Consider the following 19535-nt stretch of genomic DNA (forward strand, 5'->3'; position numbering starts at 1 on the left):
CGAGATTTCTCTTGCTGGATACACAATGCAGATTGTGAAGAAGGAAAGAAGTGCTTCATAGATTCCGATCCAAAGAATGGAAAAAATACTTTTAAAAATCTATTCGATCTAAATTTAATATAAATAAAATAGGTTAGAAATGTTAACATCAGACCCAATTCCTAAAAGAGGTGTTTTAATAAGTAGTTACCCAAGCTAAAACTCATATGCTGGCTTCATCATCAAGCAGAGTTCCCCAAGGACATTCTTTAGCTCTTTAGTTCACATTAAATCCACGGCTATACGTTTCTAGCTTCTAGAACAGCTTCCTGGAGAAATCAGAGTCTTACCTTTACATATCTTCCGTAGATGTTTCTTGGTGCTTTGAAAAGTCCTGAGGTCTATGTCAAACGGCCATTCTCTTGCTCCCAGGGTCTTAGGGGCTTGGAGAAATCCCAACACCTGCTGCTACCACTGAGTGTCGAGGCTAGAAGAGCTTCAGGGTTTTGACAGCAGGATCACTGAGCCACAGCCAAAGCTTGGGAAGCCTTAACAACTGAAAGCAAGTGTAGAGGGCAACATGGTACCCAGCACGTGCTCAATTGTAGCAGCAGGGGGAGGAATATTCCTACCCTCACAAGGGTACAGAGGCAGCCATCAGGGAACCCAGGCTCTGTCAATGGACAGGGCGGAGGAAGTGGAGACATGATCGCACAGCACAAGACCCTGGAGTAACGGAACAACTAGCACAGAGCTCAGGTAGCGCTTGAAAAGAATCACCAAAATTCCCCGACAGAACACAAGAAGCAATGGCGAAATGCAACGAAATACATGGAGACAGGCCATTCTAGCATCCCATAAGAGAGCCAAAAACACAGTTGGGGGAGGGATACGGAGCTCTAGTTCTAGAAAGAAAAGTAAGGAAGACATATTACAGTACGCCTACTGTATTTAAGCTTAAAAATCTAACATGTGACATAAAAATGCCTAAATCCTGTCACCATCACATTCATATTAAGAAAATTTACAAATACAGAAAACCACAGGGTGCTAATTCACAAGGCAAGAGAAATTAAAAGGTAAAGCTGTCCATTATTAGAGGAGAAAATGTAATAGAAGTGTTAAACTGAGCTGATTTCTAACTTGAGAAATCATGAAAATTGCTTTTTCAATAAGAACAATGAATACTTTATCAAATATATCTCTTTCTACTCTGACCAGATTGGGAAGACTGAGGAATTCAATCAGATAAGAAAACAAGAATATGAAGAAAAAGAAGCAAGTGGGCAAAGAGCATTCTGAAATTAGAAGAGGAAGACACAGAAGAAAAGGCAAGAAGAAAACAGGAGGAAGTCAGGAAAATGGAACTAACGTACTAGGTGTTAATGTACAGTCAGCTAAACAGCTCATTAAGACTCTCCTGAAACTGGACTTCATAATACCATGTTTTCCAGATAGCTCCTTCTAGCATGTTAATCACCGTTCACAGCTCAACGGCTCACAAGCCCTCAGGAGCTCACCTGGAGGAGCCCACTGAGTATTAACTATCCAACAGGTACAAGAGACAGAACCTAAGGCAATTTTGCTTTAAGGAGCTGGATAAAATCAAGCCAAAAAGGAAATATAAATTCTGACAGAACTTTAATAATTCCTAATATGTGCCCAAAAAAACAAAAAAAAATCAGCTTTACTTGGGAATGATCATTTTCTTTTTCTTTTTTTTTCAAGACTAGAAACAAATTAACCATGGGTGCTGTCTTCTGCTTGCTTCATAGTTAAATGAGAAGAAAATCTGCCGGTTGATGGCAGCTCTGTGTGTGAGATTTAAAATCCAAGTTACGTAAAATATGAATAATAATCTTTACTTGGAATCAAAAGGCTGCAATCAGCTTGTATTAGGAAAGGTGGATTCCCATCCCTCACCATATAGATAAAAAGTGATACAGATATACAGTTAATAAATGACAATCAAAGCAGCTCTTGCTGGGCAAATTTACTTATACCCATAAGGCACGAAGGGTCCACCACTCTTATAAAATGGAATAGCCCTTACACTACGTAATAGTAAGCACTTCCCAGGTAGCTAGTACTTTAAATTTAAAAGAACTAAGAATTGATAAGGGAAGGGGGTGTTGAATCTGAATTTCCCTTTAGAAATAATTTTATTGTATAAACAGTACCTAAGTCTAGATGTTGAACTAAAACTTAGTATTTTCAAACACAGTCATTTCAATAGGATAGGTTTGGATAAGAAAAGACTGAGTGAGCCCCTATGGTAGAAACCAAGTGGAAGTTTGGACTTAAAAAAAAAAAAAAACTAATAGTCTGATTTCGAATAAAATATAGAAAACCAATTACAGTCGGTTTTTGACCTACGCTGTCAGTCCCACTCACAAACATCAGTTTCAACCATCAAACCAACAAAAACTAAAACAATGTGTAAGAGTACCAAAAAGTGAGTAAATGTCACCAAATGTGACACAGCAGCATGTATGCATTTAGAGAGCTCTTTAGAATATATGCTGTCTCAGGATTATTTTCAGTGGAAACAAAAAATCCTTACTGGCTGTTTAAAAATATACATTCAATTGCTACTTAATGAGCCTACTAAGGTAATAAGACCATATAATCTAAATTAGTGTTTCCCTGTTGTTAAGCAACACAAGGAGAGAAATTTTTTTTTCTCTCTTTTTTTTTTTAAGATTTTATTTATTTATTTGACAGACAGAAATCACAAGTAGATGGAGAGGCAGGCAGAGAGAGAGAGAGGAGGAAGCAGGCTCCCTGCCAAGCAGAGAGCCCGATGCGGGACTCGATCCCAGGACCCTGAGATCATGACCTGAGCCGAAGGCAGCAGCTTAACCCACTGAGCCACCCAGGCGCCCCAAGGAGAGAAATTTTTGACAAATGTGCAAACAATCATATCCCTGTACTTAGCCTGAAAACATAGCAGGTGCTCAATAACAACTCATTGGCTGAATGGTGCTACCACAGGGGAGAAGGCACGCCTCAAAAAAGTGTGTGTGTACAGGGATGGGGGGGTGTGGTCAAATAAATTTCTTAAAAGTTCCACAGTTATCTTCCTGCATGGTTTGTCATGCTGCCATAAATTCCTAAACTTGATTGTCTACCTTTTTTATGCAATACCTATTAAGCAGAGATTATCTAGGAAAATTTGGTCTACAACTTTGTAGAAAACTTATGTCTATATCTTACGTCTATATGTATAGATCTTCTAATCTTTTAATGAAAGACACAGCTGAACTATTAATTGGTAATATCCATGTGTGTTCTAAATTATAAAAGGGAAGATATATATTTTTTAACTCATATGGTAGGCTTTGTCAAAATGGGAAAATAAAGTTTTAGAGTGAGAAAAGGTGAGATAGCTCATTGAAATTACTCATTTTACCTACAGAGAAACTTGCTCAAGGAACTACCTTGAATTGGTACATAAATATATTAGCAATGTCAAAGACCCATCCTATGCAACTATCTGACTAACATATCCAATATCTTACTAAACTGCTTACATAATTATCTTAAATTGAAAAGAATATTCCTGGCAAGAATTATGCATACTAAATAGTTTCTTAAGTTAAAATTCTATACTCTATTGCTGTTTAAAAAAGGAGATGATCATTTAAAATGGAAAGGAGGAAAAATTGCTTTCATATACTAAAAAGTCTTTTTTATTTTTTTTTAGATCATTGTGAATCAAATGAAAAACAAGAGTAAAAAATAGTGGAAATTACAATGGAAGCTGTGTTCCATGGATTGAGGTATCTAACAACCTTCAGGATTAGTATCTTCAAGTCGTAAGCTAGGAATGCATATGAACTTCATTTATGGAATATATGTAAGATCACAGATCAGGTCACAAGTGTGGAAACTGTGACTCCCCTCCAAAACGATATTCTGACGTTCAGATTATCAGAGGCCATTTTCCAGCGGGCGCCATGTCAGTCCTGGAGAGATCAGCCCTTCCCAGAAGATATCTTTGTGAACTGGCTCCCCATTTGCCTTATTCACTCACCAGCATCCATTAGCCAACTCCATGCTTTATCTTCAATAGATAAGATACGGCTTCTTCTTGCCATGGTGCCATGAAAAGGATCCAGAAGGTTCCCCTTAAACAACACTTCCTGAGTGACTGCTGCAGCACCAAGAGTAAAGGATATGCCAGGTCAGCCACTTTTCCTTCCCAGCAGTATTAGCAGCAGCAGCAGCAGCAGAAGCTGGAGCAGACCATTTAGACCCAACTCCTTGCAGGATGCTAGCCAAAGCACTCTTGTTTATTCTACACCTAGACAGAGTTTACCCGTATGTTTGCACCTTTCCCAGAGTGTCAAAACAGGTGTTTTCCTGTGATCATGCTTAAAATCTGCTCCCAAAACAAGGTGATAAGTATACTGTCACTATGAAATTCTAAGCTTCTAATTCTATGGAAAACATGTTCTTAAAGGTTTACTTTATTAAAAGGTAGCTGTGATGAACCCTCTTAAGAATTCATTCGCACTCCTTACTCCTAATAAGCAGGTGGATTGCTCTAAAATGTCCTGTTAATGAAAGAAAGGATGTTACCATATAAAATAAATGCCATCATGCAATATTGGTCACTTCTTTCCTAATGTTCTATCTGCCTTCTTGGCACAGAGTCACTTTTTGCAAACACTGTTTTCATAATCTTTACAACACTCCCAACAGATGGAGAAATATCAGGTCTTACGATCTTTATTTTACAGAAGGAACAATGACTTCTTTGCTATTATATTCTATTCCCATTTTGATGTTACTGATGAGTTACTTTTCCTTCCAGTACTGTTCAACTTAATGAGTGGCTAGAATACGGCTGCACAACAGAGTGGACAGGTAACATCATTAACAAAGCATTTCCTTTACTGAACTGATTTATCCAGACCTAAAATCCTATAGATAGGAAGAGTATCTAGAGATTTTTTAAAAATTTAAGTAGTTCAAGGGACACCTGGGTGGCTCAGTGGGTTAAGCCTCTGCCTTTGGCTCAGGTCATGGTCTCAGGGTACTGAGATCGAGCCCCGCATAGGGCTCTCTGTTCAGCAGGGAGCCTGCCCCCCACCCACCCCCCACCTGCCTGTCTGCCTGCTTGTGATCTCTTTCTCTGTGTCAAATAAATAAATAAAATCTTAAAAATAAATAAATAAATAAAAATAAAAATAAATTTAAATTTAAATAGCTCAAAACAAATTTAAATAGTTCAATCAAGGATGAGTATAATGCAGATTACTATTTTCCTAATATGTAAATACTATTTACTTATTAGAGAATAACTGTGAAGAGTCATAAATACCAAGCACAGGAACATTGTTCCCTGCCTAGCAGAGAATACCAATTCTCATTAGCAAAATGGAAACCCTACATACACAGAATCTTAGTATGTAATGTTTCTTGTATATTAATACTTTTCGTGTTCACTTCATCATCAAAGTAATAACAGAAACAATCACTGACACTGACTGAATGCTCACAAAGTGCCAGGCACTGTTCTTAGTGCTTTAAATGCGTCATCCCATTTAATCTTCACGGCAACCCCAGATCAGATATTATCACTACCTCATTTTGCGAATGAGGATACTGAAGTGCAGCCAGGTTCCATCACAAGTTCTAAGTCACAGAGCTCGCAACTGACATGGACCCAGGTTGTCCTGGTCAGAACTGGAGCTCTTCAACATTTTGCTACAACTGTCACATGAGTTTTGGTTTTCATTGCTTTGTATATTGCCTTTAAGAAGATAGACATTAGAAAGTGTTCAAATAAAATTAAGATTTAATAATAGCTAACATGTGTATCGTACATATTGTGTGCCACAGAAATTCCGTAAGTTCTTGACATGCATGTGTTATAAGGTTCACAACGCCCCAACAGGGCATTTAGCGGGGTATATTAGAGTAATCAGAGGTACAAAGCATCAAGGGAGTTGTCAACAGTCACATAGCTACTAAGGAGCGAGTGTTAGCTCTGGATCCAGGAAAGACAGCTCCTGAAGTTGTGGTTTTATGCCTACCCCTGTCCTCCACTGCCTCTTGAAAGCTGATGGTGTGTTACACTGAAAGAAAGGGAGTGAGGAATGTCAGGTCTGGCTGGAACCCTGGTGGGAAGAGGGTATGTTATTCCTGTCTCTTCCCAAAAAGTTAATATGCATAAAGTATGTCCATTTATATAATACAGAAGTCTACATCCATTTCTCTTAATGATATTTAGTAACTAATTTAAGGAATTAAATGTTTCACGTGATTCTCAGATTTTAAAAAAGTCAAGGACACTTTCAGTTTTCACATTTGTCCCAAATGTATCATGTCTTCAGACGCACTAACAGGACAGTAACATTATTATCACCACAGTACTGGTCATTCTGTTTAGGGGATTACCACTGCTGGCAGCCATACTTCTATTTCATTCCCATCATTTAATTATACATTTAATTATGTGCAGGACCAAGACAATAATTGTGAGATTAAAGGAAGCCTCAGAAATCTGAGGCTCATCCCTTGAGATACAGGCTGAAGCAACCTTGGACTCGGACACCTCCTTGAATATTCAGCAGCTGAAATGACCTTCTTTAAATTAGTGCTTGAGGACACAAAGTCACCTGGGTCATCTTAGCTCAAATCAAGCGCCTACGGTCACAAACATAAGACTGGAAAACCAGAGAAGAATACTGAAACCAACCTATTTCTTTAATCTGGCAGCTAGCCTAACTCTCTGGACTAAGTTTGGCTAGCTTCAGCTTTTTTGGCTTTAACCTAATAGAAATTAAAACAAGAAACCATGAAAACTTCAGAGAGCAAATACAGTTATGGTGAAGGTATCTTCACTGTAACTAAATTCTAAATTCACCATTCACTAAATTCTTTCAGAATTTAGCCACAAGCTATAAGAAAGGCAACTGTTTGGTGGCCTTTAGCAAGAAGATATTTAGGTGCCCATGTGGCACAGCTCAAAGTGATACATACTAACCTATTTACTCTCCATTATTTTTAAAATCAAGAGTTTCCAAAGAAGGAAGATGACAATTCTTTACGTGATTTCTAGACAATTATCTTCTCTGCAGAATTCCTTGAGCGGTGGCATTAAACACTGTACCCACATAAGCTTGATTCACTCTTTGGCTGACAACAAGATTTAAATTTATCTGTCTTTGATGTTAACACCAAATTAACACAAAAGTTATTCAAAAGTTCTTTTAAAAAACACACACACATTCTGACATCTTTCAAGTTAGAAAAACAAAGTAACCTCATAGGCTTTTATATAAGATAGAGCATAACAAATTATCTCTATGACCTTGGCATTATTAAGTAATAGGCTAGAAAGATCAGGACGCCTTTATGCAGTCATCTGAATATAAATATATACATATATGAACATATATTTTTCTGACTGTTCAAGTTATCTACCATAGCTACAATTATTATTTCTTGCTGATGTTAATGACAATGTAATTAAAAACATAGAAATCCAAGCTTGGGTCCTTTTGAGACTTAACATTCAGAAAGATAGAAAACAACAGAAGTCATATTTGTAGATAAATACATAAGCTGCTTCTTACTCATCAACTCTTACTGGGTATACTCTCTTATTTAATTCCTTGAACTTGGCTTTATCTGGAAAGAAACATATTAATAAGCACCAACCCTAGGCCATACTTAGATTAAAACAGGTATGGCTGCCAAGAGCTACCCACATTCTTCTGAAACTAAACAACGCGTTATTACCAATTCTTAACTAATATCAAGTCAGTCAAGAATAAACTGATGACCTAAAAGTAAAAAGCTCTAATTGTGCATTACAAATTCCTGAGTTATTTTGTCCTCACAACTTTATGCTTTAAATAAACCTAAACGCTAGCTAAAGAAAATCTACAAGCAACTCAGTATGACTTAGTGTTTCCAAACCAGGAAAAGGAAGGACTTTCAGTGTTCGAGATAACGTTGTTTTCTGTAGTCTGGAAAATAAACATTTCCTATCCAGTTAAGCAATTAAGCACAGGGACTGTGTGTGTGTGTGTGTTTGTGTGTGTGCGCGCGCGCGTGTGTGCGCGCGCACGTGAACGCGTATGTGTAAAGTGCTTGTGTTTGTGAGGGTAAAGGTAGAAAGAAGGAGAGAGAGAGAGAAATGAGATGGGAAAGAGAAAGATTTTTTTAGAAGTATTTAGTGTTCACGTAACACCAAATTTTGTGCTGAAGTTAGAATATATCTCAGCAAGTTATGTGCACATGAGCCACGAAAAAATAGCAATTTGTCAATAAAATCAACAGGAAATGCTTACCTGATCATATATATATATATATATTTCTATTAATTCAAAGACACAGAATGATATATTACATAGTTACAAAAATAATAGAAGTCTTGGGCTTCTAAATTGGATTGATTTGTTATCTTTGTTTCAATATAGATAAACCATTTTCTGCATTTAAATAATGTTAACATTTTTTTCCTGATAGGAGAATAAGCGGATTTTGTCCTGATATCATGCTTATATAACACTAGACATATCTACCTTATTTTAATACATTTTATGTAATTTATTGTTTACTGGGGTTACTGAGCAATGGCCAAGAGAAGTAATCCTTTTGTATCTGTCAAATATGGATATGAATGTAACCTATCAAACCACAGTTTAAGTTGTCAAGGTATGAGTAAGAGCTTGTACTGCAACCATCCATCTTCCCATGTATTAGGTGGAAATGCATCATACAAGCCTCTGATTCATGTCTGGGTACAAGATTATAAATTAAAAGGGCAAGTAACACCTCCATGTCAGGTATATGGCTACATCTACTAGTTCAGTTAATCCTCATTGCTCAGCTTTGAGGCAGGTATATTACTGTTCCCATTTGACAGATAAGAACATTCAGAGAGGTTGGAAAATCTGTCCAGCAAAATCAGAATGTCCCTGACACCTTGGGTAGAAACTAGGGACTAGTGAGATTACACACACACACATACACACACAGGTGATATTTACAATGTACACTTTCTTGGTTTTTGTTATAGGGATTGTTATACATATCTTTTAAGATGCACAGAGAATCATAATTTATATCTTTGAGGATTTTTTTTAAACGATTTTATTTATTTGACAGAAAGAAAGACAGCAAGAGGCAACATAAGCAGGGGGAGTGGGAGAGGGAGAAGCAGGTTTTACCACGGAGCAGGGAGCATGATGTAGGACTTGATCTCAGGACCCTGAAATCATGACCAGAGCCCAAGGCAGAGGCTTAATGACTGAACTACCCAGGTGCCCCTATCTTTGAGGATTTATAGAAATCTTCAACTATTTGGAGACTGCTACTCCTTCAGTTGTCAAATAAGAAAATGTAAAGGGAAAATTATTTCAAACCAAATAGCAGACAGATTTTAAAATATCCAGAAGGCTTTAATTTTATCATTGAAATCAGTCTGTTTTGAAAGACATGCATTTTCTTTATACACATCTGACACTGCTAGCTAACCTAAGCCAAGTCAACTCGGCTAAGGAATAAACAGTACTCTTTTATTTGTACCGGGTTCTCTTAATGCTGAATAGAAAATTTGCCTGTTTTTATTTTTGTTTGTTGTTATTATAAACTTTATGTTGTATAATTAAATGTAACCAGTATTATTCCTTTTTTAGGCCCAGTTTCACTCCTAAATTAGCTTGTATCTGTCTCTTAGCACAGGCACTTCCAGTTCTACATTCCTGTTTAAAATATTTCTTCCCCCTCTCTCCACCTTTTTTTTTCCCCTTGCAGAAATGACTAATCTTCCTGTTATTCTACTATGTCAGTTTTTCCCCTGATATTCTTTTCATGTTGCATAACATTTACTTTTCAACAACTCCTTTTAGAATTTTACTACTGTATCCTTGATGCTAGCCTTCCATTTTCAACAGATTAACACAGTCAATGTTTACATATTAGCAAACTTTTTTGTCAACTTCTATGCCATTCAGATTAAGCTATCTCCTGAAGTCAAAATGCAACTATTCCTTCAAATGACATAATGTAAATGTCCATCTGTTGATCTTCAAAGCTAAATTCAGTCTAATCCTTCGTTATCAGACACCACCATTAAAGGGCTTAGCTTTTTGTCTCCTTTAAGATTTCCTGATAACTATTAGCAAAGCAACATAATGCCACTTCTTTTAAAATTCTCTTAAAAAAATAAAATAAAATTCCCTCACTTTCTAGGACTTTTCCACAACATCATAAAACGTATTAGCATAGACTGACAAGAAGAATGTAAAGTTTTTCATCTTTATGATTTTCAACTGAAAAAAATTATTTTAATTATATGTCAAGAATCTGACTTCTACTCTAATTTTAAGTAATTGTAACAGCTATGTAGCTACATACTATATGAAGATGAGTAAAGAGTAGAGTTTCTATCCTGGAGAAAACATCTGAGTTTTAGAATTACAATAATTATGTAAATACATCTAAAATATACGACATAATATTGCATGCCTAATAAAATGTTAAGCATAATCTCAGATTTACGTAGTCCATTTTTTGGCAAATTCAATATTATATTCATTATCTCCTAGTCATAGAATCCCACAGGAAAAGCAGTAACTTACTAGTCCTATTTACACTGGCTATTCATACAAGAAGATGGCCACAATGTTTTAGAAATCGTACATTTTCTAAAAGCCAAAAACACCTCTAAAAATCCTAACAAAACACACTTTAATTACAGGAGATAAAGACATCCCTAAAATGTCACCCTCACTTTCTGAAAATAAAGGTCAAATAATGTTTAAATATTTGGTTAAGTTAAAATAGCATAAGATCTTCCTATTTACTTTTAGTCTTGGGGGTAATCCCCATTATTCCCTCTTCTAACTTTTTCAAATAACAAAAACTAAAACTTCTTGTTTGTCACATATAATGCCCTATATGGAGACATCTCATTTTTCCTTGGGCAGCACAAATAACTTTCCAGCCTCTAACTTATTGTCCCTGTTTCAGACTCTAGGGCCAGGGACTCTAAAGTCAGCAAAAACATTCTTGGTTCGGGGCGCCTGGGTGGCTCAGTGTGTTAAGCCACTGCCTTCGGCTCAGGTCATGATCTCAGGGTCCTGGGATCGAGTCCCGAATCGGGCTCTCTGCTCAGCAGGGAGCCTGCTTCCTCCTCTCTCTCTCTCTGCCTGCCTCTCTGTCTACTATGATCTCTCTCTGTCAAATAAATAAATAAAATCTTTAAAAAAAAAAAAAAACACATTCTTGGTTAATATTCATCATATAGGACATCAAATGTTACAGTAACCAAAACCAGATGCATGTATGTGTTTATTTTTTTTAATTACATCACATTATAAGTAGAAAACAAATCCAAACTATATATTGTACCAGATTTCAGCATCATTAAAAGTGGGAACACGAGAAATTGTGCCCCCTTAGTGTGATGCAATAAAAAATACAGAGCACCATCTAGGAAGTATCCTCACCAGATAATAAATAATAATATTAAATTGCATTACAAGTGAACTCAAGTCTAGGTTTAATTTTTAGTCTACAGAAAATCAGGGTGATGGAAGAACAAAGTAAACATCACTGTATAAGGAAACAATTAGAAATTGTTTCCTTCTAAATTGCTAAATTTAGAACTTCAAATCTTCTTCATGACAATGACTGAATTTTTCAACAAATAAAGGCATAGGGAGAAAAAAGCAGAAATTATCATAATGTAGAAGAATCTTAAAAGATACAATATCCAAATGGAGTGTGCAAATCCTATTTGGATGTTCATGGGATCACTCCGCCTATAAAAAGGCTCTTGCAGTAACAATAGGGTAAAAACTGAACAAAAAGTGGGTACTAAGTAATATAATTATTGTCAATTTTGATAGATTTTGAAGTAGAATTATATTTAAAACAAGTTATAATCTGTTATAGATACACACTAAAGAACTTGTAGGTATACTAATAGGATGTTTGAGATCAGTTTTAAAACACATCAGGGATTAAAGGTATGTTGAGGTAATAAAATAAGATGGGAAAAATAATAACTGATGCACACAGGATACAAGCATACAAAATGTTGATTCATACATCAAAAATAGCACTGTATTTTCTATAATTTTGTACATGTTTAAAAATTGTCATAATAATTTTTTAAAGCTTCAAAAAAAAAAAAAAAACCATAAACAGAAAGCAAAAGAGAATGAGTTACTGCCTGGAAGAATAACCAAACTTTGCTATATATCTGACCCAGAGTCACAAAGCCTAGTTGACAAACTAGACTTTGCTTTTTACAATTTGATCTGGCTGACCTAATTCAATTCATTCATATCTGTGAACATAAATATCTCTATATGTAACAGAAAAAAGACTAACTTAACCTATGTCAAACATATATATACACATATATATTATATATATGGAAATAAATTACAAACTTAAAAAATCTGAAAATATAGCTATCATTATTAAAATGTTTTCTTGTTCACCTTCATGTCACTTGTGTATGTATCATTAATTCAATCAAATGATAAGGTCTTCAAGAGCAAAATCTGTGTCCTAGTCTTTCAATCAACAACTGTTCAACATATGTTCCTAATAGGCCTTCTACTTATCAAGTATTCCACTAAACAGTGAGAACACAAAGGTGGCGAGAGGGATGGAGGGAGGTATATAATTATGATTTATGTCCCAAAGATAGTTACAGAGATATGAATGGGGCACAATACAGACACAAAGAGACAATAACATGGTTAGGGCTGGGGTATGGAGAAGCTTCCTAGTAGAGCTAATATCTAAACTAAATCTAAATATGAAAAAAGTTTACAGAACTATTTTAGGGAAGGAAAAAAAGTTGTAGGAAGAAAGACAGAAAGGACGAAAGACTTTATGCTAGAAAGCAATAGAGCTTCCTCGCAACAGGGCACTATCACGAACACTCAACGTTACAGGCACTAGGCCTCAGTCAGTGACCCACTGGACTCAACAAAATGCTAAGTACTTAGTAAGGGATCAATAAATATCTATTAATTAATACCTAATTAATACCTATTAATTAAGGAAAGCATGGAGAGATAAATGCTAGTACTATTTGACTGTTCACTGTCCACAAGCCATTTTGCTAATATATTGAAATAAATGTTTCTTTTTTTTAAGATTTTACTTAGTTTGAGACAGTGAATAAGAGAGAAAAGAAGCAGGGGGAGGAGCAGAGGGAGAGGGACTCCCTGCTGAGTAGGGAGAATGATGTGGGGCTCAATCCCAGGACCCTAAGATCCTGACCTGAGTCGAAGGCAGATGCTTAACCAACTGAGCCACCCAGGTGCCCTGAGATAAATGTATTTTTTATTCAGCCTCACATCAACCTCAAGGTGGGTCCTAAGGGCTAAAAAACTTCTTCAGTCACTCCATCAGCAAGTGGTATATTAAGCGATGTTCTGATGGTTTCAAACAATATGGAAAGAAAATACCTGAAAATAAAATTCTATGTGGCTATTCTACATGGCCAATCGATTAAAAAAAGAAGAGAAGCCCACTATGAACAGTGAGCACTCCTTAGTATCTAAGTAGCTCTCTGGAGGGGAAGGACTTGAGTTGTGGCATCTGTCAATTTCCATGATGTAAATACTCCCACCACCGCCAATTTCAAGCTGCCAACATGACACCACTTAACCTAGAGTTGGGAAGAGATCTTTATGTGGGCCAGCTCCAGCACACCACTGGCCATAGCCTTCAACAACCCATTCAGGTAGAGAGTTATATTAAGAGGCTAATTATATGTTCAAGAGGATAACAAGCAAATCAAAGAAAAGGTTCAACTGCTAGCTCTGTCTACAGGAATCTGTATAAAAGCAAAAGCCAATACAAGTTTGAAATTAATGAACTCCTAAGGAATAGAATACAATGTATGAAAGGCAATGAGAGTCCTCAAGGAAACATACATTTTCTGTGAATGAAGAGTTGACAATTAAAATAGTATTTTCTATATGATTAATGAACTGTGATTACTAAATGATTTCCTATTAAACTATTCCTCCCTCAGGTAACACATAAGGGGATTTATTTCTAATTAGAAAAGTTAAAAATGAAAACACAGTTGAAGGCAATTATTTGGTTTGGGTCATCAACAGACATGGCAACCAAAAAAGGGGAGATTACTTTTGCATACCCTGTGTTTTACAAGATTCCTGCCATATAAAAGGTGTTGAATGATACTGATCAGAAAGAAGAAAAAAAAAAAAAAGCCATCATAGAACTAGATTTATATACTTGCAGCTTATTTATAGTTAAAGAATATGCAAATACATGTATATAAAGGGGGAGTTCAAATGATCAGTATTAGTATATTTACACCATTGCTTTAAAAACATTCCTTTAGGTTACTCATTTAATAATAGCACTGAATGAATAAGCATAGTTAGAGGAATTTTATATGTGTACAAAAGGGAGTAAGAATTATTAATATTAATATATTGATCCTATCTCCTTACAAAATCCCTTTATCATTGAACAAAAGTATCCAACAAATAAATACATCTAATAAATATTTCATGAAATATAAAACAGATTTTTCAATAGAATGCAAATATAATGTTGAAGAGAAGCAACTGGTGATTAGCAAAGCAAAAAAAAAAAAAAAAATTAAATTAAATACAAATTTCTTGAGAGGTCTAGCAACCTTAAAGCAGATGTCTCCATTTGGGGCATGTGGGCAGTCCAGTGATGACCTGTGACTGAATATCTGGCTTTCATAAACCCACAGCCTGTCTATTAACAGAATCCTGGCTTAGAGAGACTCCAGGGGGGAAAAAAAATGCAACCCATTAGCACCTCATTATGCTATTTAATACACATGCAAAATAAATGCAAAGGATGTTTCTGAGCCTTGTTAGAGTCTCTATCTATATGTTGTTTTTTCTGAATAGTAAGTCCCAGACAGCTTTTCCTGGGTCTATTTGACTATTGATTTTTATTCACAATGCTTATCAAAGGCAGAAGGATATCATTTTTTTAGTCCCCTGCCTTAAAGGAAAAAAATTCACAGAATAAATGACTAAAAACAACAACAAAAAATCAATCAACAACACTTGCCAAGTATATAAAATATCTCAAACAACCGATTTTGTTACTTAACTGAATTGACAATTTTTTCAGCCCAGTTATCAGACTGAGATGAGAGTATAGGTGTATAGTTTTATCTTTGCGGTATCACAAGTAGTTGTGCCGTAAAAGTTCAAGCCAAATAATTCTAGTGTTCTATACACAATGTTGATTTCATTTCCTTGAATAAAAGAGCCCTGCAAAGAGACGACTGTGTCAACTTTTAATGAAATGTATGGTCTACTTTGTAACTATAATATCTATAATTCATTTTTTTGTAAAGCTTGGAGGTGGGATAAGGAAGGTTAGAGCATGGATCAGGAGCTAAGATTTCAACTGATATTCCACATTTTGCCCCACTTTAATAGTAGTAAAGCGTTTTTTATTGGAAGTTTACCATGTGTCCAGCCTATGGGCAGACATTAGAGATTCATAGGTGACAAAAGACATAGTCTCTGCTTTTAAAAAGCTTCCAAGAGAGGGGACGTGAGGGTTCAAATTAACCACAATGGTCTCCACTAGAGTACGGTAGAGTTCTGTGTCTATTGACACTGCATTTCCATGCAGTAAAATAATCTTAATAAGTAATTTATGTGTTCTCATGTTTCTATATAATGGTAATATTACCTAAGTTACTAGAATCCTATCTAAAACAAAAGTGAATAGGCTTTGGGTCAGAGATCAAGAGATTGCCTTAGGCAATAATTGTTCTGTTCAGATTAAAAAAAAAAAAAAGCAAACAAAACAAAATTAAAAACTCAAGAGAAAACAAATACTGCTATCTCTTCCAGTTAGTTTCAAAGTGGATCTGACTACATAGTCTTTTGAAATTAACACGTCACTATATTGCTATACAAGCAGGACACATGACCTGGAACAGAGATATGGAGTCACTGATACTAAACTCCTTACAATGTTCATGATAAAGAATGGTACACACTAGGCTCAATTTGTTATCTCCCAAACATTTTCATTATTTCCCCAACCTGCAAGATTAGAAATTTAGACTAGCCTCATAATTACCAGCAAACAAAACAAACATAATACAGAGATCTTCAAATTCATCGCTTTTGGGCATTGTATGAAAAGGCTCCCTGCTCAGGACAGGAAGTATTGCTTCATTCCAAGGGGAGATGCCCTATAGAGTCTGTATCTCTTTAAGATTATTATCAAGGTCTTACCTTTTCTGAAAACACACAGTTTGCAGAAAAGCACGCCAAATCTAAAATAATGGATCAGCAGAACTTATTCTCTAAGCAGATGACATTTACAAATTGTGACGCTCCTTGAAGAGGGCCAGTAAGTCTTGAGAAGTAATATATCTTAATGTTCAAGTGGCGACTGTGGCAGTTGTTACCAGCTACATAATTACTCCACTCTAATCTTAATGAGCCTGAAGTACTAAATTTTTAATCTCCCCTGATGACCCTCTTCAAAGTGGATAAATACAGGTTTCTTCTGAAATACTTAATTGCTAGGACTACTGGTATCAACACATAATCTGGATCACTTTTGACCCTCTAGAACTTTTTATTTTCTTTTAAAACAGCTTATATCATAGAGCCCCTAAAATAATTCCTGGAGGGAAAAAGTCATGAGCAGGTTAAAACAGGGCAGGGTCTAGGCATTTATACCTTTCAGAAGCCTCGACTCTTTTTTCTGCTTCGGGCTGAAGATTTACAATACTGTGAAGTTTTTACACTTGGAAGGCAAAACTTTTTTTTTTCTTTCTAAAAATAAAGTGTGGAGAAATTTAAGTGCAACAGAGATACATGGACCTCCCTATAAATAACATGTTATCTTTGCTACTATTACTTCTACAATAAAACAACAATAATTATAGTTGCTATGGTTGCAGTCTGGTACCCAGAATGTTCCTCTCATAATAAACAGCAACAGTGATCTAGGCTCATCTCAACATTTTCAGTAGAGTTTTTTGTTTGTTTGTTTCTTTCTTTCTTTTCTTTTTCTTTTCTTTTTTTTTTTTTTAAAGGAAGGAGGAAGGAAGGAAGAAAGGAAAGAAAAACGAAACTGATCATTGCTTCTATCCTGGTAATATCACTTCTCCCTATGCAACTTTTGAAGGATAAATATTTTTCTACATGAGCTTGATACTTTTCTAACAAAGCAGTTTTATTAACAGAGAGTTAATACTGTTACAAAAACAACTGTATTTTGCCCCACTGTACCCACCAATTATCATTTCCCATTAGAGACATGGGCTATACATACAGCCATGCATCAGGAAGCCTGACCAGGTCCCTATGCTCTACCTGTACAAAATAACAAAACACAGCATAAGTGCAAATAAGGGCCTGTTCCAGAAATTTACATCAAGATAACAGAAACAAATCCATTAGAGTGCCAGAGTTAGAGTGCCAGAGCAATTTAACTGCTTGAGTTCTACCATAAATGAAGGATTCCTCAGAGAAATACTTATAGTTATATGTTACTATTCAACACATGTACCCCTCCACAAAAAAATTCACTAACATTGAACTTAAAAGCACATTAAATCAGGGTGCCTGGTTGGCTCAGTCAGTTAAGCATCAGGACTCTTGATTTTGGCTCAGGTCATGATCTCAGGGTCCTGAGTTCAAGACCCATATCGGGCTCCCTGCTTAGCAGGGAGTAAAAATGAGATTTTCTGACTCTCTTTCTCTCACTCTGTCCTTCCCCCCAAAATAAATGTAAAAATCTTTTTTTTTTTTTTAAAGCACATAAAATCTGCTCACAATTATTGGTCATGGTCAAAAAGAAACATTGCTTTCAATTCATCAAACACTTAATACATGCCAAGGATATTCAAAACACCATACATACAGTGGTGATTAATGTAAGCTTCCCATTCTTAAGAAGCTTAAAAGCTAGTGTGGGGAAAATGAAACATGAACAAATGAATTGTAAGATCAGGTATAATGTGATTTGTCTGTGACACACAGAATGCTAGGGAAAAGTAGAAAAGAAAAGTTATTCATTCCATGGAGTATGTCTCATCTGATAATCATTGTATAATAAGGGCCACTTATGAGTAAGGCCACAGAGACAGAATTAAATTCATCCATCACCTGCAACCACAGGCTGGTTACAAATCCAAGAGTTTAGCAACAAACAAAAAGCACCTATAAGAATCAACTGGCTATACAGAACTTCAAATATAAGGTATAAATACAGGGTACTGTATATTTTATTATAATCTTAAACTATGTTCTATTCCTCCTTTTATTAGCTAGTTTTATCAAACTCAGGTATAGACGTACATACCTTTTAATTTTTTTTGGAAAACCTGCTATTATATAGCAAAACACCGTAAACCTTTAATGCCTTTAATCAAGGCATCAGAAGAGCCAAGGAAGTTCTTTACTATTAATAGCAGCAAACACCAGCAGGTCAGTACCTTGACCTTAATAGCAGTATTTATCCACCAGGTGTGTCAGTAATGCCTTTTTTTTTTTTTTTTTTTGTAATGCCATTTTCATGAAATGAGACAAGATAATCCAGTTTTTGCTAGGACCTACTGACTAGTCATATTTAAAGGGCCCCGATGATCTTAGGATACTTAGGACTATACTTGGGCCCTAATCTCACTGGTGCCTCCTTGGTTCCCCTAAGCAGTAAAACAGATGGATTGTGAGACATTGTTTCTAAAGACCCTTCTAACTGCAATCCCAAGAACCTATGGATCATAGGAGTTCGATATTAAAAGCAATAAAAAGAAAAACATCTTCTTTCTTCATGGAAAACCTAGCACCTGAGGTTTTTATTCTTAAAATTCTTATAAAGCTTCACTTGCCAAGAAGTCATTGACTATAGAGTGATTTGCCTTGACATAGTTACTCTGGTAAAAACTTTAAGTGGAATCACTGCTAAATCTCATTTTCTTTCAAGTTATTTCAAAAATACTAGAAACCCTTCCAATGGTACAAATAAAAATGAGCTTAGTATGTTATATTCCAAATTTTCAATATTAACCTCATATTGAAAAATCATAATAATCAAGGGTACTTAACTAGCCAGGATATTAAAATTCGAAAGCTGGCTGCAGTCCGTGAATGACTGCAGAGTGTCTTTTATTTTTTAATCTGTATTGATTTTATTTCTATACTTCAAATTGACATAAGAGCTAGTCATGGCTTAGAAACAAGATTTGCAGCCTGTCCTTTCAAAGATCTATGCAGTAATGATAAACCCCGTGGTTGGAATCCATTAGGCTCACACTGAGCACTGTCCCTGGGTGAGGAGGTGGTGGGGGAAAATGTGTCTTTTCAAACCACCTAGAATAGAATCCGTAAACCCACAAACGAATGATTTTCCATCGATCAAGCCCTATTTTCACTCAAATACAGTTTAAAACCACGTGTGGAATAAATTTTATCAACCTAAAACATTTTACCTTTAAGATTATGATGATACAGCTTTATTTGTGCTACTGGAATAAAAACAAACAAACAAACAAACAAAAAAAACAG

The 19535-nt window shown here is 35.7% G+C and overlaps 1 protein-coding gene across 17 annotated transcripts in view; it reads right to left on the reverse strand.

The window, feature by feature from the left end:
- MBNL1 (muscleblind like splicing regulator 1) overlaps positions 1 to 19535 on the reverse strand; it is a 200411-nt gene that overhangs the window by 106334 nt on the left and 74542 nt on the right. For 2 of the 17 annotated variants that reach the window (XM_059163734.1, XM_059163735.1), the window contains 2 exons: positions 4016 to 4135; positions 330 to 884 (listed from right to left, as the gene is read on the reverse strand). The exons of 13 other annotated variants lie outside the window; for them this stretch is intronic. Coding sequence is in view for 2 of the 4 variants with exons in the window: in XM_059163730.1 (XP_059019713.1) it covers positions 4016 to 4021 (6 nt within the window). In the remaining 2 variants the exon portion in view is untranslated. The remainder of the gene's footprint in view (positions 1 to 329; positions 885 to 4015; positions 4136 to 19535) is intronic. 2 more of the 17 variants (XM_059163730.1, XM_059163731.1) reach the window with 1 other exon arrangement.

The sequence above is a fragment of the Mustela lutreola genome, chromosome 2 (genome assembly GCF_030435805.1).
Source record: "Mustela lutreola isolate mMusLut2 chromosome 2, mMusLut2.pri, whole genome shotgun sequence".
NCBI classification, from domain to species: Eukaryota; Metazoa; Chordata; class Mammalia; order Carnivora; family Mustelidae; genus Mustela; species Mustela lutreola.